This window comes from Vipera berus (genome assembly GCF_964194415.1).
Source record: "Vipera berus genome assembly, chromosome: 4".
NCBI classification, from domain to species: Eukaryota; Metazoa; Chordata; class Lepidosauria; order Squamata; family Viperidae; genus Vipera; species Vipera berus.
The window spans coordinates 68,619,013-68,639,638 of record NC_138206.1 but is presented as its reverse complement, the minus strand read 5'-3'; the positions used below and the strand labels follow the sequence as shown (position 1 = coordinate 68,639,638).

The 20,626-nt window shown below is 36.6% G+C and overlaps 1 protein-coding gene across 2 annotated transcripts in view; it reads right to left on the bottom strand.

Annotated features, from left to right (window-relative positions):
- Window positions 1-1,136: 1,136 nt before the first annotated feature.
- RPS6KA3 (ribosomal protein S6 kinase A3) overlaps window positions 1,137-20,626 on the bottom strand; it is a 61,603-nt gene continuing 42,113 nt past the window's right edge. For both annotated transcript variants that reach the window (XM_081326811.1, XM_081326812.1), the window contains exons 17-22: window positions 16,446-16,604; window positions 15,975-16,136; window positions 13,742-13,818; window positions 12,647-12,764; window positions 10,875-11,015; window positions 1,137-8,239 (exon numbers count right to left, since the gene is read on the bottom strand). In XM_081326811.1, the coding sequence (XP_081182937.1) occupies window positions 8,117-8,239; window positions 10,875-11,015; window positions 12,647-12,764; window positions 13,742-13,818; window positions 15,975-16,136; window positions 16,446-16,604 (780 nt within the window). In that variant the 3' untranslated portion in view covers window positions 1,137-8,116. The remainder of the gene's footprint in view (window positions 8,240-10,874; window positions 11,016-12,646; window positions 12,765-13,741; window positions 13,819-15,974; window positions 16,137-16,445; window positions 16,605-20,626) is intronic.

The following is a 20,626-nucleotide window of genomic DNA, read 5'->3' as shown; positions in this document are numbered from 1 at the left end:
AGAGTTGGAAACGACTAGCACGCATGTGCAGGGGAACCTTTACCTTTACTTTAATGCTCTCTGTATTTAAAATTTTCCTCGCAAAGATTTTAGGCATCAGGTTCCGCATGTTCTGTGTATAAAGATTATCTTTTCAGTTCTGAAATAATTATAATTTCTAGACCCAATTTATTCCAAGAGATTATGTAGCTGTTTTTTTTTAAATTCTGTGGTGTTTCCTGCACCTGTACCTGTTAGGTGGATGCTGGGTGAAAAAGAACAAGGCTGACATTTGACCGTTCTAACAAAAGGACAATATAAACCAGATAATTAACTCTAGACCAGGAACGAGCGAGTCTTCCCCCAATGTAGTACCTCTATAGATTGGGATGACCTCAGCAGAGACAGCATTAATGGCAACAGAAGAAAGTGAAAGTGCATGCTTTAAATTGGCTGACCCCAATCAGGTATGCATACATCAGATATGCAACCTTCTGAAATATTTTATACTATGGCAGCAGATATAACTGAGTGCGAAGACCCATCATTGTAGATGAGTATTATTGCCAATTTATAGGAAGAAAACATCCTAAAGTATGAGCCTAAGTTGAATGTGATGCTGGCAATATATTTGCTTTCTATAACTATTATTTTTTAAAACAAAAATTGTGTAAATACAGAGCAATTCTAACAGCTGAATCCATGAAGCACATAACAATCTGATATTCATAGTGCTGTATCTATCTTAATAAAAACTAACTTTCCAAAATTTAGCCACAATTAACTGAGAAAATAGTATTCTATTTCTTAGCTTTCTGCTAAGTGTCTTTCCTTTGATCCTTTCTCTTGTAACATAGAGCAACACTGCTTCTACCTTCCTCAGATGGTAGAGAAAAAACAGCAGCCCAATCTTAGGCATGTCTTCTATTTATTCTAAAACATTCAATTTTGTCTTCCTCTGCTTAACTTTTATATATGTTTCATGAGTTGTCGTAGAAAGCCCTCAATATTGCTTGCTAACTACACAAAACTCAGGCTTGTAGATCTCTATAGCAACAAACATATTATTAATTTTTTAACTGTCTATGAGACATACAAATGAAGAAATACAACTGCTTTGCAACAGACACCTAGGAAAAAATAAAATGCTTCATAAATGCAGTATTTTCAAAGTTTATTTGCTTTATCATTTGAGTTTCTTTTGAAGACTACAAAACCTTTCTTGACAAGAATACAAGCATTAATATCCTTCCAGTCTCATATGTGGTAATGTTTGGAAACAAGATTACACACATATATTCTAAAAACAGAGAGCTCTCAATAAAATAATCAAAAGTATCCCATACTTTTTGCCTAGTTACCAGCATTTTAGTTGCAATGCTAATGAAAGCATCTGATAGATGCAACTTTAATGTTGTCTGAAAGATACAGTACAGTTAAACATGTTACTATATCTTATATTTGCATGCTATACTTATGAAATATAAAGAATTATTGTACAGAACCATATAAAAATATTTTATATGTGTATTTTAAAATTTCTTAAATAATTGCCAGCCCCATTGTCATTAAAATGGTAAAATAACGTTATCCATTGTAAGTGGACTTTCCTTTGTTTAGGTCAGAAGTATCTACATATACATCAGCATCAAAAGCTATTCATTACTACCAATCAATAATTTATATGCTGCAAAACCTTTTATTATTATAAAAACAGTGCTTTAGCTGATCTATATCTACATTTATAAGGAACCTAAATAAAATTTCTCAGCATTTATCTCTTTATGGCCTGACCCTGCCCTTGTCTGGCTAAAAATTCTCACATTTTTTTCTGCCTGCTGGAAATGATTCATTACTTCAGCAACATAATTACATACTGTGTGGGAGAAGCCGGTAGTAAACTATGCCTATATTTTACCAAGAAAAACACTCAGATAAAGTGATTGTTGATATGCCAGAAGATGATTCCATGAAGTCGGATGGCACACACTATGCTACTGAAGAAAAGCTGAGGACCTTTTGGAGTACTAATGATATTTATGATGCAATTAAATTAAAGTTTTCTGAAAATCTAGTGCTGATATTGCGATTCAAGAAAAAAATTCAAAGGCCGCAAAGACAAAATTAGGGAGGGAACATGGAACTTAAAAACATGATTATGGGAAATTTAAACACAATAAAAGATACAAAGTATAAACTGCATTAACATCTTTGGCATCAGGAAATTGAAATGGACTGGAAATTGGACACTTTCAGTTGGAAAATCATACTGTTTATTATTCAGGACATGAAATATTAAGTGGAAAGTGCTGCTTTCATAGTCAGGAAGGATGTAGTAAAGACAGTGCTTGATGACTGATATCAATTAGATCATGGGTGTCAAACTCGCCGCATCACGTGACGTGTTGCGACGTATCTTGACTTTTTTTGCATTGCCAGAGCTGTGGTGGGTGCGGCCTCTGTATGATGCAACCGGCCCGCGGGCCAGCAGTTTGACACCCCTGAATTAGATTCTGCAGGCAATATAATATGATGGTTATTCAAGTTCCATTGATGCAGAAGAAGAAGAAGTTCTATAGCCAAGTTCAACCCAAGATCGACATAATGTCCAAACAAGATGTGTTGCTTGTGGTTGCTGACTGGAATGCCAAAGCTGGAAACAGTAAGGAAGAAAATGTAGTTGGACTACATGGCCTAGGGAAGAGAAATGAAGCAGAACTACTTACCCATTTCTGCCAGTCCAATAATTTCTTCATTGCTGACACATTCTTCAAACAGCCACAATAAGGACTATACGTTTATATGAGCACACTGACAACAAATGGAGTATATTATTGGTATAAGGAAGTAGAAGAGATCGGTTATAGAATGCAAAAATGGGCCAAGGTCTGATTGTGGAACAGATCACAAACTCTACATAAATTTCAAATCAAGCTAAAGTGGAAGAACAAAGTTAGCCAGTTTCCCTGATATGATTTTGAGCACATACCCATTGTTTTCAAGGGGCAACATCAGGAATTGCTCTGAAGGTCTGCACCTTAATAGAAAACCAGAGCAACTGTGGAATGGTCAAAGAAGCTGATGTTTGAAGGAATGTGGAAAGGGACTGTCAAACACTTAACACAGAAGAAATCCACACTGGAATGATGTCGTTACAGGTGGTAGGTATTCCCAAGAAGAAGAGATAGCAAAGCCAAGAAAAACAAATATCTGGGAGGACTTTCAGAGAGTTGTTAAAAGAGAGGAGCAGTATTTCATAAGACATCCAAGTTGGAAACAGAGAAAATGAAGAAAAAGTTTCCAAAAAGAACTCCTATCTCCAATCTCAAGACATTGCATCCATTCGCTATAATAAAGGATACCAATTGACAGTCAGTAATTCATTAAATGTAGATCAAACAAGTGGAAAGTGTATATATAAGGGTTGTCAACATCTAAAATACCTTAGGATACATTGTTTACAAGAACTTCCAGTTCTAGAAGACACAGATCATTACCAAGTTATATCATTACCATGTTGAAATTGATGGAGTACCTGTAGAAATATGGCAAACTGAATAATACTTACCAATATTAAGGAGATTTAGAGTGTGCAAACTATTGCACAATATCTTGACTTCACATGCTGTTAAATAATGTTTAGAATCATCCAATGTAGATTAGACTTTTATATGAAAAAAGAATTATCAGATGTTCAAAGCTGATCTTTTAAAAAGACATGGAACAAGAAACATTATTGCATTCATGCTGGATAATTGAGAAAGCCAAAAAGAAGTCAATTTATACTTCAGTGGCTATAGAAAAGTCTTTTACAGTGCTCTCATGTCAAGCTATGAATTTTCCTTAGGTTTGACTATGAATAATAAACATATCAGCAGTCGAGAAATACAGTAATGCAATTCAAGGTCTTGGAAAATATATTCAGGTGCTGTAAAGTATCTGTACTCACAAAGTTTAGAATTAGACAAGCAATGGCTTTTCCTGTGATGTTCTATGAATAAGAAAAATAGATTAGGAGAACAGAAAAAATATTGATGCTTTTGAAATTTGGTGCTCAAAAGAATCTTCAGAATAACATGGATAGCTAGGAAAACAAGCAAAATGGATCATAGAAGAAATAAATTCAGACTTCTCACTCAAGGCACAAATGATCAGGCTCAAACTATAATTTGGACACATTATATAACTGAAGACCCAGTACCTTTTAGAGTCCATAATGTTGGGAAAAGTGAAACAAAAAAGAACAGGAGATTAGTAGCAAGGTGGATGGACTCAATTGCAACAACTATCAATGTACAACCAAGAGAACAAAAGGGCCAGGTTGAGAACAGTTCAAGGGAGAAAGTCTATCTACATAGTTGCTAAGACTTTGACACTCACTTGATGACACTTAATCCACCAATTTTGAAAATCATTTCAAGATACCTTTATCAGACATTTGCATACTATTTGTGCCGAATCATTAATGCTCGGTGATTCTTTATCATGGATTGCTCATTTAGATAACTGCTTCTTATGGGTGGAGATAATATGTTGCTGATGAAATTCTCACTACACATATATTAAATGGCCACTTAAGTTCTAAACCACATTTGCAGTGAATTATAAGGAAATTTTAATTTTTTTATATGAAGTCCTCAAAGAATCTAAAAATTAAAAGTAGCAATCAATGAAGGTTGTGTTTTGTAATATCTTTCTTTTTGTTATAAAAACACAGGGAGTATAGATTATTTAAAGGCAAGAATTGAAAGGAGAAACACTTTTTCTTCTCAGCTATTAAAGAATAATATTTTAGAAAACATCAATCAGAACAGTCTTAAACACTCAACATATTATTTAGGATTAACTAGTTGGAAGTCACCTCCAATTTATAAACAAATTTTGGTTGATACTAATATTCCCAGCCAGGGAAGACAAAATTCATAGAAGACACTGAAATAATACTTTTCTTTTTAACTTCAAACTTATAAATTATATATTTTCTGATGTGTTATGCTTAAATAATTTCTGGGGAATAATGAGTAATAAATTTTTACCAGTTTTAAAATACTTTAAAAAGGAACAAATACATTACCTATTTTTCTTAAGTAACTTGGAAAATATGACTGAGTTATTGTAAATATAACAATATTTAATGAACTGTTCTTTTTCTTATATGCATAAATGATTGCTTTATATAAAGTAAAAATGTTGGTAGTCTGTATAGGAAAAGTAAATTATTTAATTTAATTTTTCTTAAGGTCAGATGAAACTTTATGATAATATTAAATCTAAAATTTCCAGTGCAACCCAACTGGAAAAACACCTGCTTTTTTATTTATAGATAAATTCCAATGTGTTCATCTTCATGTTCTCTAACCATTACATTTAAGATCATGGTAAGCTAGGCCTATAAATGGATTACATATGAAATACGACTATATATGCTTGAATCCAACTGTTCAAAATTATTTTGTAGAGAAGACATATTTATAAATATGTATACAGACCTATGTATGGCTACATTTATTTCCAGCAGAATGTTATACAAGAAACCTCTAAGCATATATTGTTAATTATAAATCTAACTGCATGAGTCCACTGTGAATGCTGTTGTTGTTAGTTGCTGTGAATGGCATCTTTAAAACATCTAATAAAATCCCTCAATTTGGAAGATGGTTATTAAAAATGTTCATGCAGAGATAGAATATTTTTCCTGCAAGACTATAAAATACAGTAGTAGCAAAGTGAAATAAAATAAGTAGAGCAGCAAACTAATACAAATAATGGATTCATTTTCCCAAGGTTTAAGATATAAATATGTCTTATATGTCTGCTCTTTACTTATTAAGAAAGAAGCAAAGATTTGTATCTTCTCCCAAAATGGAATAAGCATTTTGTGAAATTTCTGGAACTTCAGCAACAACATTTAGCATTTCAGCATCTTTGTTAGATTTAACCCATGTCCAAAAACAATTAGTGCATGTTTATAGACATCAAAATAAGGCATCCATTTGAAAAAAACTCAACATATTTTCTTTAAAATTTCAAAAGCACTCCAGAACATGTTTATGTAGTTGTGAATTGCACCATAGATGGTTTAAGGAAATCATGGCAAAGTAAATGCAATAAACACTTTAGGGTTGAAAACTACTGATGTTCAAAATATTAAAAATAGACATATTAGAAAACTGCAGCAGATAAAACCATACTTTTCCATCCATCCAAATCTAGGAAACAGATCATGCCCATGTATTTCATGTGGAAAATCTAAATCATTTGAATTGTCCCCATGTTACTAGACCCTGTCATGAAAAGCTATCTATAACTACAAAATTTAGGTCATAGTTAGATATCACCTATTTAGGATCTGTCATTGTAATTAAATCTTGAGGCAACATGTAGCAAAATTAACAAATATTTTCAAGCATGACAGAAGAAAATAGCATTTTAAAACTTCAATGTTTAACCAACAGTAAGAAATAAAGGCCTCTTGGTGGCTAATTGGCAGCATCTATACAAGCAAAGACTCATTTAAGAACTAGCGTGTGAAAGGATTTTAAATTACAGTACAAATAAAACTGTGGTAACCTGAAACAGTTGCTTGAGTCTGTACAGCAGAAACATGAGATGAAACCCTTGAAAATACTACAAATTAATATCAACTAAAAGGAAGACAAAGAAACTATAGGACCCAGTGATTAAAGAGATCACGGACATTTGATAGAAAAAAAGATATATTTCATTGCCTACTTTGTATCTATCACAATGATCTGAGACTAACTTATTGGCAAAATGCAAGACAATAAAGAAATATTACAACTGTATAAAGAGTAATTTCTTTGGCAGAATTCTGATGATCCACCCAAAATTCATTTCTTCAGCATACTATATTTTGCAATACATAAAAGTTAGATATCTCACATATGCAAGACAATTTAAAGAGGTGAAAGTTTTCCCCAGTTCCCATGAAAATGATAAAAATAACCTCAGAAATAGTGCCATTATGTTTAGTATGTGTGTTTATGATTGCAACCTTAGCATCTGATTATACAGCATTCTTCAAGGTTGTAATCTATAAACATACCAAACCTTGAAGGCAGAGCCCCTAGAAACAGTTAAAGACACTGGGACACATTCTGTTCAATTTGTACTCATTGCTGCTTTTGTCTATAGACTGAAAGTGGCCCAAGTATAACAGACCTGCTGTTAATTTTTTAGTCACAAAAATGATCTAACATCATTATTATTGGAGAAAGCACTACTTCAATTTAAACATTACATTTCTGCCCTCTCCATTTGCTGATCAGCACTGTGCAATAAATACTGTTGCTGTTTAAGCAACAAAGAAAAACCAATTACAATTAACATCAGCCGAACCAAAGTTAAACTATTTAGCCATAGTTTCTGAGGTTCACAAAAAGACACTCATCATGACGATATGCAGACCCTTTTTGCTTCCATACATAATAAACCACATATGTGATTAAAAGATTCCATTTATACCATTAAATGCTTTAACAATTCCCAAGATTTCTAATAATGTGTCCATGGGAAGATCCAAGCAAGGAAATACACATTCACAGAATTACATTCAATAGCTGTTTAACAGTCAAGCTGTTTTAGAGATGTCCAATCATACTGATTAACATTTTAATCAGATTTTAATTGTCAAATCAATTAGTCTAAAGACAAGGAAACAGTACATAATTGTATTGTTAGGAAAATATACAAAACATATAAAATGCTGGATGGCACAAATTACACAGTGCTAATATAAACATATTTTAAGGTAAGTGCTTAACATAAACTGTCCATCCTTACATGTATCAAATAATTACTTTAAAGGGAGGAAAAACATTCCCTATAAAAATAATGCTATATGGTGCAGAGTGCTTTCTCTTCAGTGTATCTATTGTAACAAGAGGTGTTCATAATTATTTCCATTAATAGTTTTTTTCCCACTGATTTCACTTTTTCCTCCACTTGAAGGAAAATGTTTTATCTTTAAGAGTTTTCAAAAGATGAAAGCAGGAGCAGCAGCATAACAGTACCAGCTGTAAGAGTGTGCTTTCAGGTAATTGGGGCATGTGCTACCTGTTGCCATAATTTGTGCTATCAACTCACTGTGGTACCGGGTTTTTTACACGAGGTCATTTCAGAGAGCGGTTGAGGTAATTTTTTTTACTCCTCTTCTTTGGGCAAGCGTAGAGCGACCCACTGGCTCCAAAACTGGTGACTGATTACGATTCAATGCTGAATATGTAGCTGCCATGGCACCCTAGGAATAAAAATAAAAAGATTTTTAAAATTCTGAATCCTAGGTTAAATGACCACATTATAGAGTTTAAACAAGCAGTAGGATTTAATAAAGTAGAATTTTAATATTTTTAAAAGACATAAAATTATTTATCTCAATCTACAGTGCAATATGTCTCTGTCTATGTTTTGCGCCTCATATCCCTACAGGTTGGAATGTGTGTTAATAATATCCCCCAATCATTTAAAACAGGGCTTTTCAACTTTTTCACCCACTGTACCACTTTTAGGATATGGCAACATCCAAATACCACCAGTTGCCTAGCAAGGTGTCAAAAACTTGATGACAAAAAAAAAGGAAAACAGTGATGAAGTACAGGTAGTCCTCAATTTACAACAGTTCGCTTAGTGACTGTTCAAAGTTACAATGGCACTGAAAAAAGTGCCCCCCAAGTCACAGCCAAGCAAGACACTTGCCTGCCCGCCCGGCGGCACTCTTCCTCCTATCTGAGGTTTTCATTGTTGTGAGCATTTCTGTTGAGGATTGGCAGCGGGGGTGGGGTGGGGTGGGTGTTTGGTTTTTATTTCCCCCGTCTGCTGGGTGGTTGCAGGAGGTTTTGGTCACTTCACATGACCCTGGGACACTGTGACTATCATAAATATGAATCAGTTGCCAAGCATCTGAATGTAAATCACAAGACCCTGGACATGCTGCAACATTCCAGTTGATCGGTGCTTCTTCTGGGCTCACCAGAAGCACCAGGATCAGTGCCGAGCTCCAGCTGGAGCCTGATGGTGATCCTGGCGCTTCCGATGAGCCCTGACAGCTCCGAAGAAGCACTGATCTTGGCACTTCCGCTGAGCCCTGACAGCCTTGCAGCTCCAGCCACCGGTTCAGCTCATTCCCCTCCCCCGCTACCACTTTTCTAGGATGGTCGTGTAATACCTTCCAGGTGCCAGTGTACCACAGGTGGTACCCATACCACTAGTTGAAAAGCCCTGATTTAAAACATTAGTTGACAGGGAATGTCCAACATTCTAGCACTGTATACTTCTCAACTCTCACAAATGTGATTTAGACTTACTCTTAATAATGCTAACTGCAGTTCTCCAATAGGAAGAAGAATTTGTGTAAATAACAAATAACCATTATCTTGCAGAAGCTACAATAATTAGTTAGATGATACCATATGTGTCTTTAGTATCACTGGTTACTAAGTGTTCTGATTTCTATTAAGCATTTTACATTTTTATCTTATCACATTAGATCTGGAAACAAAGAAAAATACAAAGTATGTTAAACAAACTTTGTAGTTTTATTAAATCCATATGTAATAGCAATAAATTGCCTTTTGAAAAACACTGAGTTTATTATTTACTGGGCTTACTTATATGCTGTTCCTTTTGTTGACATTACTGAATGGTATATCTATATGACATCCATAAACAAGGTTAAAAAATAAAAAAAAACTTATAAGATCAAATCCAAGTACATTTCTCTATACATAACTGGGAACTTCAATTATATTAGACAACTACTCCAAAGCCAGAATGAACTATATTAAAATGTCCTAACCTCCATGGTCTGCTGGTATAGCCAAGTTTTTAATGGTCTTCCTTTTAAGCCCATAGGGTAGGATTGACTTGCTTGACAGAAATAAACAATTACTGATTTTATTCCTTAATGATGAAATATTTATTATAGGGAAAATGCCTTCAATGGATCATTTGACTAAGAAAATCTTAAATGTGCAAACTTCAAAGCACTGTTAGAAATGGAAATGGTACAATACAGGTAGTCCTTGTTTAACAATGGTAATTGGGACTGGAATTTCAGTGGCTAAACAATGCCAACATAGAGCATGATGTCACATGATTGTGCTGCTTACAGACTGCAACTCTAGCAATCCCCAGTTACTGTTAAGTGAGGACAGCACGGGTTTTTAAGTGAGAACCTCACATGATCATAACTTCCTACTTCCTGTCAGCTTCCCTACTGACTTTGTTTGTGGGAAACCAGCACTACAGGTAGTGAATTGCGATCAAGTGATCATGGGACACCATGATGTTCGGAAATACAGGCTGGTTGCTGAGTGATCAAATCACAATCACATGGTTGAGGGGTGCTGCAAAGACCAGAATTTCAAGGACCAATTGCAAGTGCAACTAATTCAACAGTGTTGCTAGTTCAAATGGTCTCTGAACAAGTGGTTGTTAAATGAGGACCACCTGTAATGGAAAAAATAAGGGGGAAAACTGCAGATTACAATATAGTAAACAGAATGTTTATTCATTTAACTATTTATATAGCTCACTTTAATTACAAAGGATTATACAAAAGAATTTTTTTGTAAATTGCAAATGAATTCCCTAATAGGTGCTACCATGTAGTCATTCACTGAGACTAAAAACAAATTGAAATAAAGCAGTTTTGTTTCCAGAAAACTAACACAACAGGGTCTGTCTTCCTCTGGAGAAAACTTCCACAGAGTGGGGGTTACTGTAGAGAAGCCTGCCATCTAATCCACTTCCATGTACATTCTTAGGCGGCTTCCTCTAGATGACCAGAAGGGCTATCAGTTCTGATAAAATGTTGTCCAATATATGCCACAAAGGACTACTTTAAGGAATAGTACGCATGGGGTTTTTTGTTTTACCTTCACAAGATGTGGAGCATCTTGCCTGTTGAGTTGGTACTGAGGCAACTGATCACAGTGAACTATCCATGGATGCCTTAGAACTTGAGCAGCAGTCAGTCTCTGATGAGGGTCAACGTGAAGCATTTTTGAAACTAAGTCCTGTAAACAATTAGTTAAATTGCACAAGTTTTATAAAATGATAAAATGATGGATTTGATTCAGATATATTAAACAACATTTCAGATTAGAAAGGATTCCCTGGTCCTTAGCTGAAGGGATTTTTTTTGTAATCAGTGTAAGAGAGAATTTTGTAATGTGTTTACATTTGCTGCAAAAGAAATCAGAAGCTTCTATTTTTTCCTTTTCAATTATTTCTTTCTGCACTTTTGCCTTTCTTTTTTCTTTTTTCTTTCTTCTTTCTTTCTTTCTTTCTTTCTTTCTTTCTTTCTTTCTTTCTTTCTTCCTTCCTTTCTCTTTCTTTCTTTCTTTCTTTCTTTCTTTCTTTCTTTCTTTCTTTCTTTCTTTCTTTCTTTCTTTCTTTCTTCTTTCTTTCTTTCTCTTTCTTTCTTTCTTTCTTTCTTTCTCTTTCCAGCTTCTGCTCTTTGTTAGTTTGTGTTTGTAAAGCTTTAATAAAAAGATTTTTAAAAATGCCTAGGTTATATTTAAATGGAGGTAAGAGATATAAAAGGGATGCGGTGGCTCAGTGGGTTAGGACGCTGAGCTTGTCGATCAGAAGATCGGCAGTTTGGCGGGTCAAATCCCGAGTGCCGCGTAGCAGAGTGAGCGCCTGTTACTCGTCCCAGCTTCTGCCAACCTAGCAGTTCGAAAGCACGTAAAAATGCAAGTAGAAAAATAGGGACCACTACGGTGGGAAGGTAACAGCGTTCCGTGCGCCTTTGGCGTCTAGTCATGCCGGCCACATGACCACGGAGACGTCCTCGGACAAGCGCTGGCTCTTCGGCTTTGAAACGGAGATGAGCACCGGCCCCTAGAGTTGGAAACAACTAGCACGCATGTGCGGGGGAACCTTTACCTTTACCTTTAAGAGATATAAAAAAGGAAACAGAATAAAAGAACTAAATCTGAGGACCCAGATTGTTGGGGGCAATAAGCTGACTTTGTAATAATGCCGCTGGGGGGGGGGGGGGCGAAAGCCCTAATAAGCAGGCATATACATAGAATGAAGGCTATTGTTAAGCACATTGGTTTGTGCTTTAGATTGTAAGATTCCTGTGCCATCACTCTGCTGAACATCTAATTCCCACAGCACTGGCTTAGGCCTAATGATATTTATCCATGTAGTAGGCTGTATTGCTATTATCCTTCTCTTTTCTCATCTTTTCAACTACCTTCTCCTATTGGTATCTTCTGATTTATCACTTGTTGTTTGTAACTTACAATTAATGATTGTAACTATCATTACAATCTCCTGAGAGTACACAGGAGACAAATTCCTTGGGTGTCCAATCACACTTGACTAATAAAGAATTCTAATAGAAACTAGGAGACTATGAGTCTTGCCTTGCACAAAAAACCAGCAGCTGACCTTAGGCCAGTTACTCACTCTCAGCTTTAGGAAGGAGACAATGGCAAACTACTTCCAAAATCTTACCATGGACTAGTTGCCAGGCAATCAACAATTACTTGAAGGCACAAAAAAAACAAAACAACCCCCCCCCCCCAAAAAAAACCCTACACTCATAAAACATGATGCAACTTGCTATTATTAATACTTAGTGATTTATATCCTGTCTTACTTAATGAGCTCTCAAGAACAATGATTAACATACCTTTGCTGTTTCTGAGACAGAATTCCAGTATCCACCACTGAGAGAAAACTTCCCACTACCTATTCGTGCCAAAATGTCTTCAGGAGTATCATCAGGGCCATTTGCAAAGGGAGTATAACTAAATAAAGACAATTGTTTTAACATAGTTTAAAAAAAATATCTGCTGAATTCCATTATCAGAATTGACATGATACTAAATTAATATAGGTAGTTCTCAACAATGATTGAGCCTAAAATTTCTGTTTCTGAGACATTTGTTGAGTTTTGCCCCATTTTATGACCTTTCTTGCCACCGTTGTTAAGTGAATCGTTGCAGTTGTTAAGTTAGTAGCACAGCTGTTACGTGAATCTGGTTTCCCCATTGACTTTGCTTGTCAGAAGATCACAGGTGATCACACTGCAACTGACATAAATCTGAGTCAGTTGCCAAATGGCTGGATTTTGATCATGTGACTATGCTGTTGTAACTTTGAACAGTTATTAAATGAACTGTTGTAAATCAAGGACTATCTGTACTTAATATAAATTGTATAAATAATTATTCATGAGACTATGTAACTGCTTAGCAATTATTGTGAACAAAAAACTTTTCAAAAAGAATTAGGAAAGAAAAGTAATGTATTACATATAGCAGTACTAAAATTGTTCAATACTGGAACAGATTTAGAAGTACTATAATTTGAGCTATGACAAATGAATTCTTTGAAAAAGATTAATAATAGGTATATATTTTTCCCAAGCTTCTAATGAACATGAAAAGTTCTTAAAAATTCAAAGATATCCAGAGTTACATCTGCATTGAAATTAACCCTTGTTGAACATCAGGAGATGACCACAACAAATATTTCATGACATTTTGTATTATATCATAAAATACTTTATGATAATTTTATATTATAAAATGTTTTATGAAAGTTGGCAAATTTCCATTCCACTGAAGCTATGTATCCATGTGTTCTGGATGTTAGCCAATTTGAGGTATCTGGCTCAAAAATGTTTGCTCTGTGATGCATAGTTTAGCCCAGTTAAAGGTTGCAGAGGCAAGAGTTTTAGCAATATATAGATACAGGAGAAAGTAAGTTGATACAAACATACCCAGTCAACATTGTATACAGAAGGACACCAAGGCTCCATATGTCACATGCTACATCATACCCTTGCCTTTTTAACACCTATGGAAATCATGTTATTAATTAAATCATACAGAAAGAGCAATTATCTATTACTTTTGTAAATTACTTTTACTACAAAATCACTGAGAAACTGAAGTTGCTGTATCCATTATAAATTATCCAATAGAAATTGGATAATTTAATTTAATATTTTAATAAACAATATTTGAATTATTAAATCAACGTAAACTGTCATTGCAGTAAAATGACAGTATAAAAATCACTGGACTATAAAAGAAAGGAAACCGAAACTGAAATATATCATTCACATAAATAATGGGTAATCAATATAGCACTATCAAGATAAAATAGTTTAGATAAATTCATTTGCAGAGTTGCTTCTCCATCTCATGGAATCCATTCAGTTCACATAATGACATCTCATGTAATTCAAAGAGAAGTAGAAAGTCACATATCCAATTTCTTGGTTTCTTTGTGTATGATCATCAGCCTCAAATTCTTTAAAATACGGAAAAGATAAGAATGTTCCATAAACTTCAAGGCTTGGCCAAGGCATGTATAGTCCCATATGTAGGATAAAGAACAATTAAGTCAGTGAGGAAAGTTGAGGTACCAGGTGGCTTGCAGGTCAGCAGGAATTTAAGTGGCTGTCAGGTGAGGGAGGGTATGAAGGTGGTTGCTGTGGCACATGTGGATGATTTTGGGCTCAGAGGTGGCTGATGCTGGGTGGGTGGGTGGGGAAATGATAGCTGTAGTGGTGTATGCAAGTGATTTCATGCCCAGGGCAGGGGTGGTGGCTGATGATGGGTGGGGGAAAGATGCACAGATGGCTGCAACGGAACACAAGCAATTTTCAGCACAGGGGTGGCTGCTAGGCAGGTGGGGGAGGGTGTGCAGGTGGCTGCTATGGCATATGTGAACGATTTCAGAGGTGGCTGCTCTTGGGAAAGGGAGACTTGCCAGAACAACTTGCAACCTCTCCTGCTGGCTTCCCCATTGACTTTGTTTATAGGAAGCTATCAGTGAAGGCTGCAAATGGCAATTATGTGATTGTAGGCCACTGCAACCATCCTAAGTGTGAGCCAGTTGCCAAGTTACCAAATCAACATCACATGACTCCAGGGGTGGTACAATGGCTGGAACTTTGAGGACTGGTCATCGGTATAATTTGTTCAGCACCATCCAACTTTAAACAGGCACTGATCAAGTAATCGCTAAGTGAGGACTACCTAGAGTACATAGCTTGTTTTTACAAAGAAGTGAGAAAAAATGTTTTGCACAGCTAGAAATTTTGGTTAAACAGATTGTTAGATTCTGAAATTGTCACTAAGGATGTCCAGATTGTCTTTTGCTTCTGAAGCCACTAATAATATTTTTTCCCTTTTTCTATAAGCCAATATATATTTTGGATAGTAAAGGGGACCAACAGGAAGCAATCAACTTGAGTCTGGTAGATATTCAGTTTTTTAATAATCAGATTTGTGAAAAGCTCTCCTGTTGCTCCAGGAACTATTGTATTCTAAACAGCTGTTACCATATGTAATACTCCTGGTCTGGATGGCTTTTCAGGGACTGGCTGCTAAGCCGCCCTAAATCTTTTGGATGTAAATAATGAATCTTTTTCAGGATGTTAAACTGCCAGCATTGTTTTATACTAAGGATGGATACTAAGATATTTATTATGTTGATTACATACTATATAGTTGCAAAATGTTTTGCCAGATATAATTTACTCCCCCGTCAGGATTGACAAAAAATAATTAGGCATCAGACAATATGTTTATTGATTGATATACTGGATATAACCAAGTACAGAATGGAATCTACTATGCTAGTATCTTTAGACCCAGAAAAAGCCTATTCCCCAAAGCTATTCCTTAACATCTGGAATAACATTTCCCCCACCCCCCCAAAATCACAGTATGACTTATCCCTTCCATATAATTATATAATAAATAGTCATGTTCCAAAGCTTTGGTATAAAATTTAACTTCACGTTGATGTTTTTAGTTTGACTTTCCTGCTTCTCTTTTCTTTTTTCTGATTTCCATCTTTTTTTAGGTTAAATTTTTTTAAAATATATTTGTATTTTTCTAAACGTAAATTAATATATTTAAAGAAAGAAGGAAATGCCAGATTACATGTTTTTTTTTCTTACACAGGAAATGCAGACAAGTAATGAATAGTTATTTTACCTCCGGAGCAACAAAATTTGCTGTATAACAGGGTGTCATTAAGAGGCCATTTTCTGCTCTCAGCTGCTTTGCAAAGCCAAAATCACAAATTCGAATAGATTCTGGGTTGCCTGATTCATCCACATATAGGATATTACTAGGCTTCAAATCTCTATGTACAACCTTAAGAAAAACAAAGCAAAAAATTACTGTGATTTTTATGCAAAATCAGCTGCAGGCTCCTTCATGATTCTGAAAAGACCTATCAGTTTTTCTGCAGCTTTCCAGAAAACCAGCCAGAAAAATAAAGAAGTCTCTGTCTTTCTTTGGTACACATTGGTTTTAGATGGGAAACAATTCAATTGCAGCAGTTCTTGTAAAACCATCTCTTTCTTCTCAATAGGTCTTGTTAAAGAGACTGTGAAAATTCTTTGCAGAAGAGCCTGATAGATAATGATTTTAAAAATAAATAGCTAACAAAAGAAGGCTTACCCCTTGAGCATGAAGGTATTCAACAGTTTTTGTAATTGTCAATAAGACAGCACTAGCTTCTCTTTCAGAAAAAAATTTTTGCCTAAGGATTTTGTCCAGCAGTTCTCCACCTTTCATTAGTTCTGTTACCAGATATACATATTTTCCATCATCATATACCTGAAAATTAACATTAAACATCCAATCATATCATGCACCTGAAAGTGACATACAAAATTATTTCCTCCTGGATCAACCTCAAAATACTGGTTATCACCTCCTGAAACAGTGTATGTATGATATCTAAAGAACCCAGAAAATATCACAAGATAAAGGATAACTCAGTTAAAAAAATCACTGCAACTTAAATAAGATCAACAAAACCTAAAATTGCATGACAATCATAGAAAGGTAAAATTAAATAACAGAGAACAAATATTGGTTAAATTGGCTATGTGAAAAGTTTTTTAAATGATGTCTTCCAAAAGGATAGCTGAGTGGAAAGAGAATCTCCCACTATATAATGAATGAAAAATAAAAGAGCTCTGATATCCACATATATGCCTGTAATACATGTTTATTCATTCATTTCTTCATTTACTTTAAAACCATGTATTAATGTTTTGATTTCTCAGCAATTAAAATTCTGTATCTTTAGTATCATTTCTGCCAAGAAAGGTTTACATCTATGTTTGAAAATGAACTGTCTCTTTGTGTATACAGGTAATCCCTGAGTTACAAGCCTTCACTTAATGCTTGTTTGAAGTTACACAATGAGCACCCCCTAGTGTTTACGAGCAAGCCCCAAAATTAAGAATATTGCAGCACCACGTCACCCTTATGAACGACCACAGAGCCTCTGCAACATTCACCCTATTCTCCCCTCCCGCTCCCCATAACTACTTCTCCTTCCCTTCCTGCCGCGCCGGACTCACTTACCTTGCAAAATCTATTTCCTCTCTGCCGTGGTTTCTTTCCCTTTTAGGGAGAGGAGAGTCAGCTTGAAAATGCTTTTTGCGCTGACAATGGAAGCTCCTGGGTGCCATAATATCATGCAAGTTCAAACACAAATTTTCTGCAAAAGAGATCATGACAACCGGAAGCTTCCGTTCTGGGGGGGAAGTGTTTGCTTCATTTGCATGCCTATGGAACAAAGCGTGGAATTGGAGTTGGATGGGCGCAGGAAATAATGCTGTCTGTGGCCCCGGTGCGCTGCTTGCTTGCGTGTGCCAGCTTTAGTTTTGAGGGCAGGAACGAAGCCTTCAACTGAGCAGGGAGGCATTGCGAGGAGTCCCCTTGCACCTGTGTCCAAGCTGCTGGCGGCGGCATCAGCCACCTGAGCAGCCACAGTCTCCCCTCCCCAGCCAGCCAGCCACCCCACCCAATATACTCCTTGCCTGACCGGCCAGTGGCACAAATCTTGACTGCTCTTCTCCTTGTCATCCTCCCCACTCAAACGGTAGCAGCAGATTAAGTTTTTCAGCTCCATCCGAAAAGAAGAAAGCGGAGGGACAGAGCAGGATTGCACTCAAGATGTGGGTGCACTGTTTGCTCGTGTGCGCCGGCTTCAGAAATGGAGCATTCTTGGCTTCCGGTTCACTTGCGCGGCGCTTCCAGCCGTGCAGGAACAGTCTGCTTCCTGCCGTCCGTTTCTTTCTTTTTTGGAGGACCCTGAAAAGGGTCAAAAATCGCCCTGGAGGGGCGATTACCAAGAGGAGGACTTCCCTGCAATCGCGGAAGGGTGGCAGCCCTCCGCTGGAATCTGGGATCATCTCCTTTGGCCCGAAGAAAAAGAAACCGGCCATAAAGATGGCCGATCACTAAGCCGCTCCCTGCCGAAAGCCAAAAGCAATACCTAGCACTAAGAAGCAATCTGGAGGACCTGGGTGAGCTTTTACCTTTCCTATTCCCTTAACCATCTTCCTGTGGGACTTTTTTGAAAATCTCCTTCCCCATTTTTTGAGAAAATGGCGAATATCTACTCTGGGAACAAATTTTAAAGCTTCAAAGCTTCAAAAGAAATTCAATTAACTCAGCAAAGAAATTAACCAATTTCATCTGTATTTACTGAAAAGCTTCTATTTGTTGCTGGGGATCCACTATCCTATTTTCTCTCTAAGCTGTGAATTAAGGAAAAAATTTGGACTAATCCTACAAAAATTCTATATTAATTTGGAAAAAAGAAAAGAAAATTCTTACTTTGCATGTTATATGTTATTGATGGCATCTTGTGGGGAAACCTGGTACAGCAAGTGAACTTCTGCTGTGAAAGATGACTGAATAACAGAGTTGTCCTTGACATTATGCTTAAAGATAAGTGTGGGAACACCTGGCACTGAAAACAACTCTTCAGGAGGTGGAAAATCCTGGACTATTATTAAAACAGCCTCCATGGAAGATTTAGCTGCAAACAATGAAATGGATGAATACATTCCCCCACTTGATTATAAACTGATACTGGACATGATCTTGGCAATGACAGAGCAAATAAAAGCCAAACTGCAAGAAAAATCTGACAACTTAAAGCCACCAAATCACATTTTGACTTTAAATGAGGAAAAGATAATCCAAAACTAAATAGAAGTAGTGGAAACTAACACTAAAATAGGAGATTTCAAAGAACAACAAAAGCAATCTACAGAAGCCCAAACTTTATTGGCAACTACAACACTTACAATTCAAAAAGCAACAGTACCTGAAGAAAGCACTACCAAGAGTGAAGACACTAAAGGCCTTCAAATACACTATACCAGTGGTGGCGAACCTATGGCACGGGTGCCAGAGGCGGCACTCAGAGCCCTCTCTGTGGGCACCTGCGCCATGCCCCGGAAGTGGCAACTGTCCCTCTTCAACCAGCTGCCTACTAATTCGCCAAGGTCCCACATGGCTGAATGCATCCCGGCACGGCTGGTTTTCCTCCCCCCATCCCATCCCTCCTGGCCTTGCATGCTCTCCTTTTCCCAGACATGACCCACTGCATCACCTCCTCAGCTGTTGACCGACCATCCATCTCGGAGGTGGCTTCTTTGAACTGCTGGCGACAGGCTGCGGAGCCCCAGAGTGCACCTCTTGAGGGGCTGGCAGGCTGTGGTTACTGACGGACACCATTGGCCCCCATGCGCTCACTGGCCTCTGTGTGCGGGGGCCGATGGTGTCAGGCAGCAGCTGCAATAGCCCTTGCCTTGCCTCATGGCAATGGCACCCCCACTCTGCCTCGCCTCACCCCACAGGATGAATCTCCTGCCTACCAACCCACCTGCCTAGAGACCTCCTGGAGCTCCCCCAACCCTGCCCACCCTCCACAGGTGTCCCTCCCCACGAGCAACACTGAGGTGACCACACTCACTCAATCTTCCATGACCACCACAGCCACACCCACCCAGTGGGCTATGCCCACCTGGCACCCAGTGATAAATAAGTGGGTTTGGGGTTGCAGTTTGGGCACTCGGTCTCTAAAAGTTTCGCCACCACTATATTGAGAATTCAACTAATCAAATGACAACCATAATACCAGCTGCTACTTTCTACCTAACCCTGATAAAATGGGAAGAACAAAAAGATTTGACTTGATCTAATGACAACTATATTATATCAATCATCAAAAACTGAATTATCAAAGCAAAACTACAATGGTTACAAAGGGGACATCTTCCTTGCAAAACTGACATCTGGATACACTCCCTGGATTCAAATAAGGGGTATAGGAAGAAAGGAAGATATATTTGAGAATTTAAAGATGCCAAGAGGGAAGCTTGATTGGCACAAAAGGAAGGCAAGAGTTAGATTTAAAAAACTGAACTTGTTTCTTTTTTGGGATTCCTAAAGATAGACTATAAAAATATCTTTCAATGGATTAAGGGGAATCTCTAAAAAATATAACTGATTTTACACTTAGCTTTTAGATTTGTAAAGGAAAACAAAACTAAATTTCTAGAATATAACTCTGAATTATATTATAGAACTTGGAATGACATATCAAAAGATAGTATTTTATAATTGCTGTACGGTCAAGATGACTTACAGAATATATCAATGCTTACTTTTGAACTATAGTATAGAATATAGAATTTTATATATAAAAGATAGAATTGTAATAATTGTTGAATGGTTAAGACAAAAAATATATTTCTAATAACTGGTGATTTGTTAAAAGGAAATCTAGACTTTAATGGTAAAACATAAGAATGTTTTGTAATGAACAA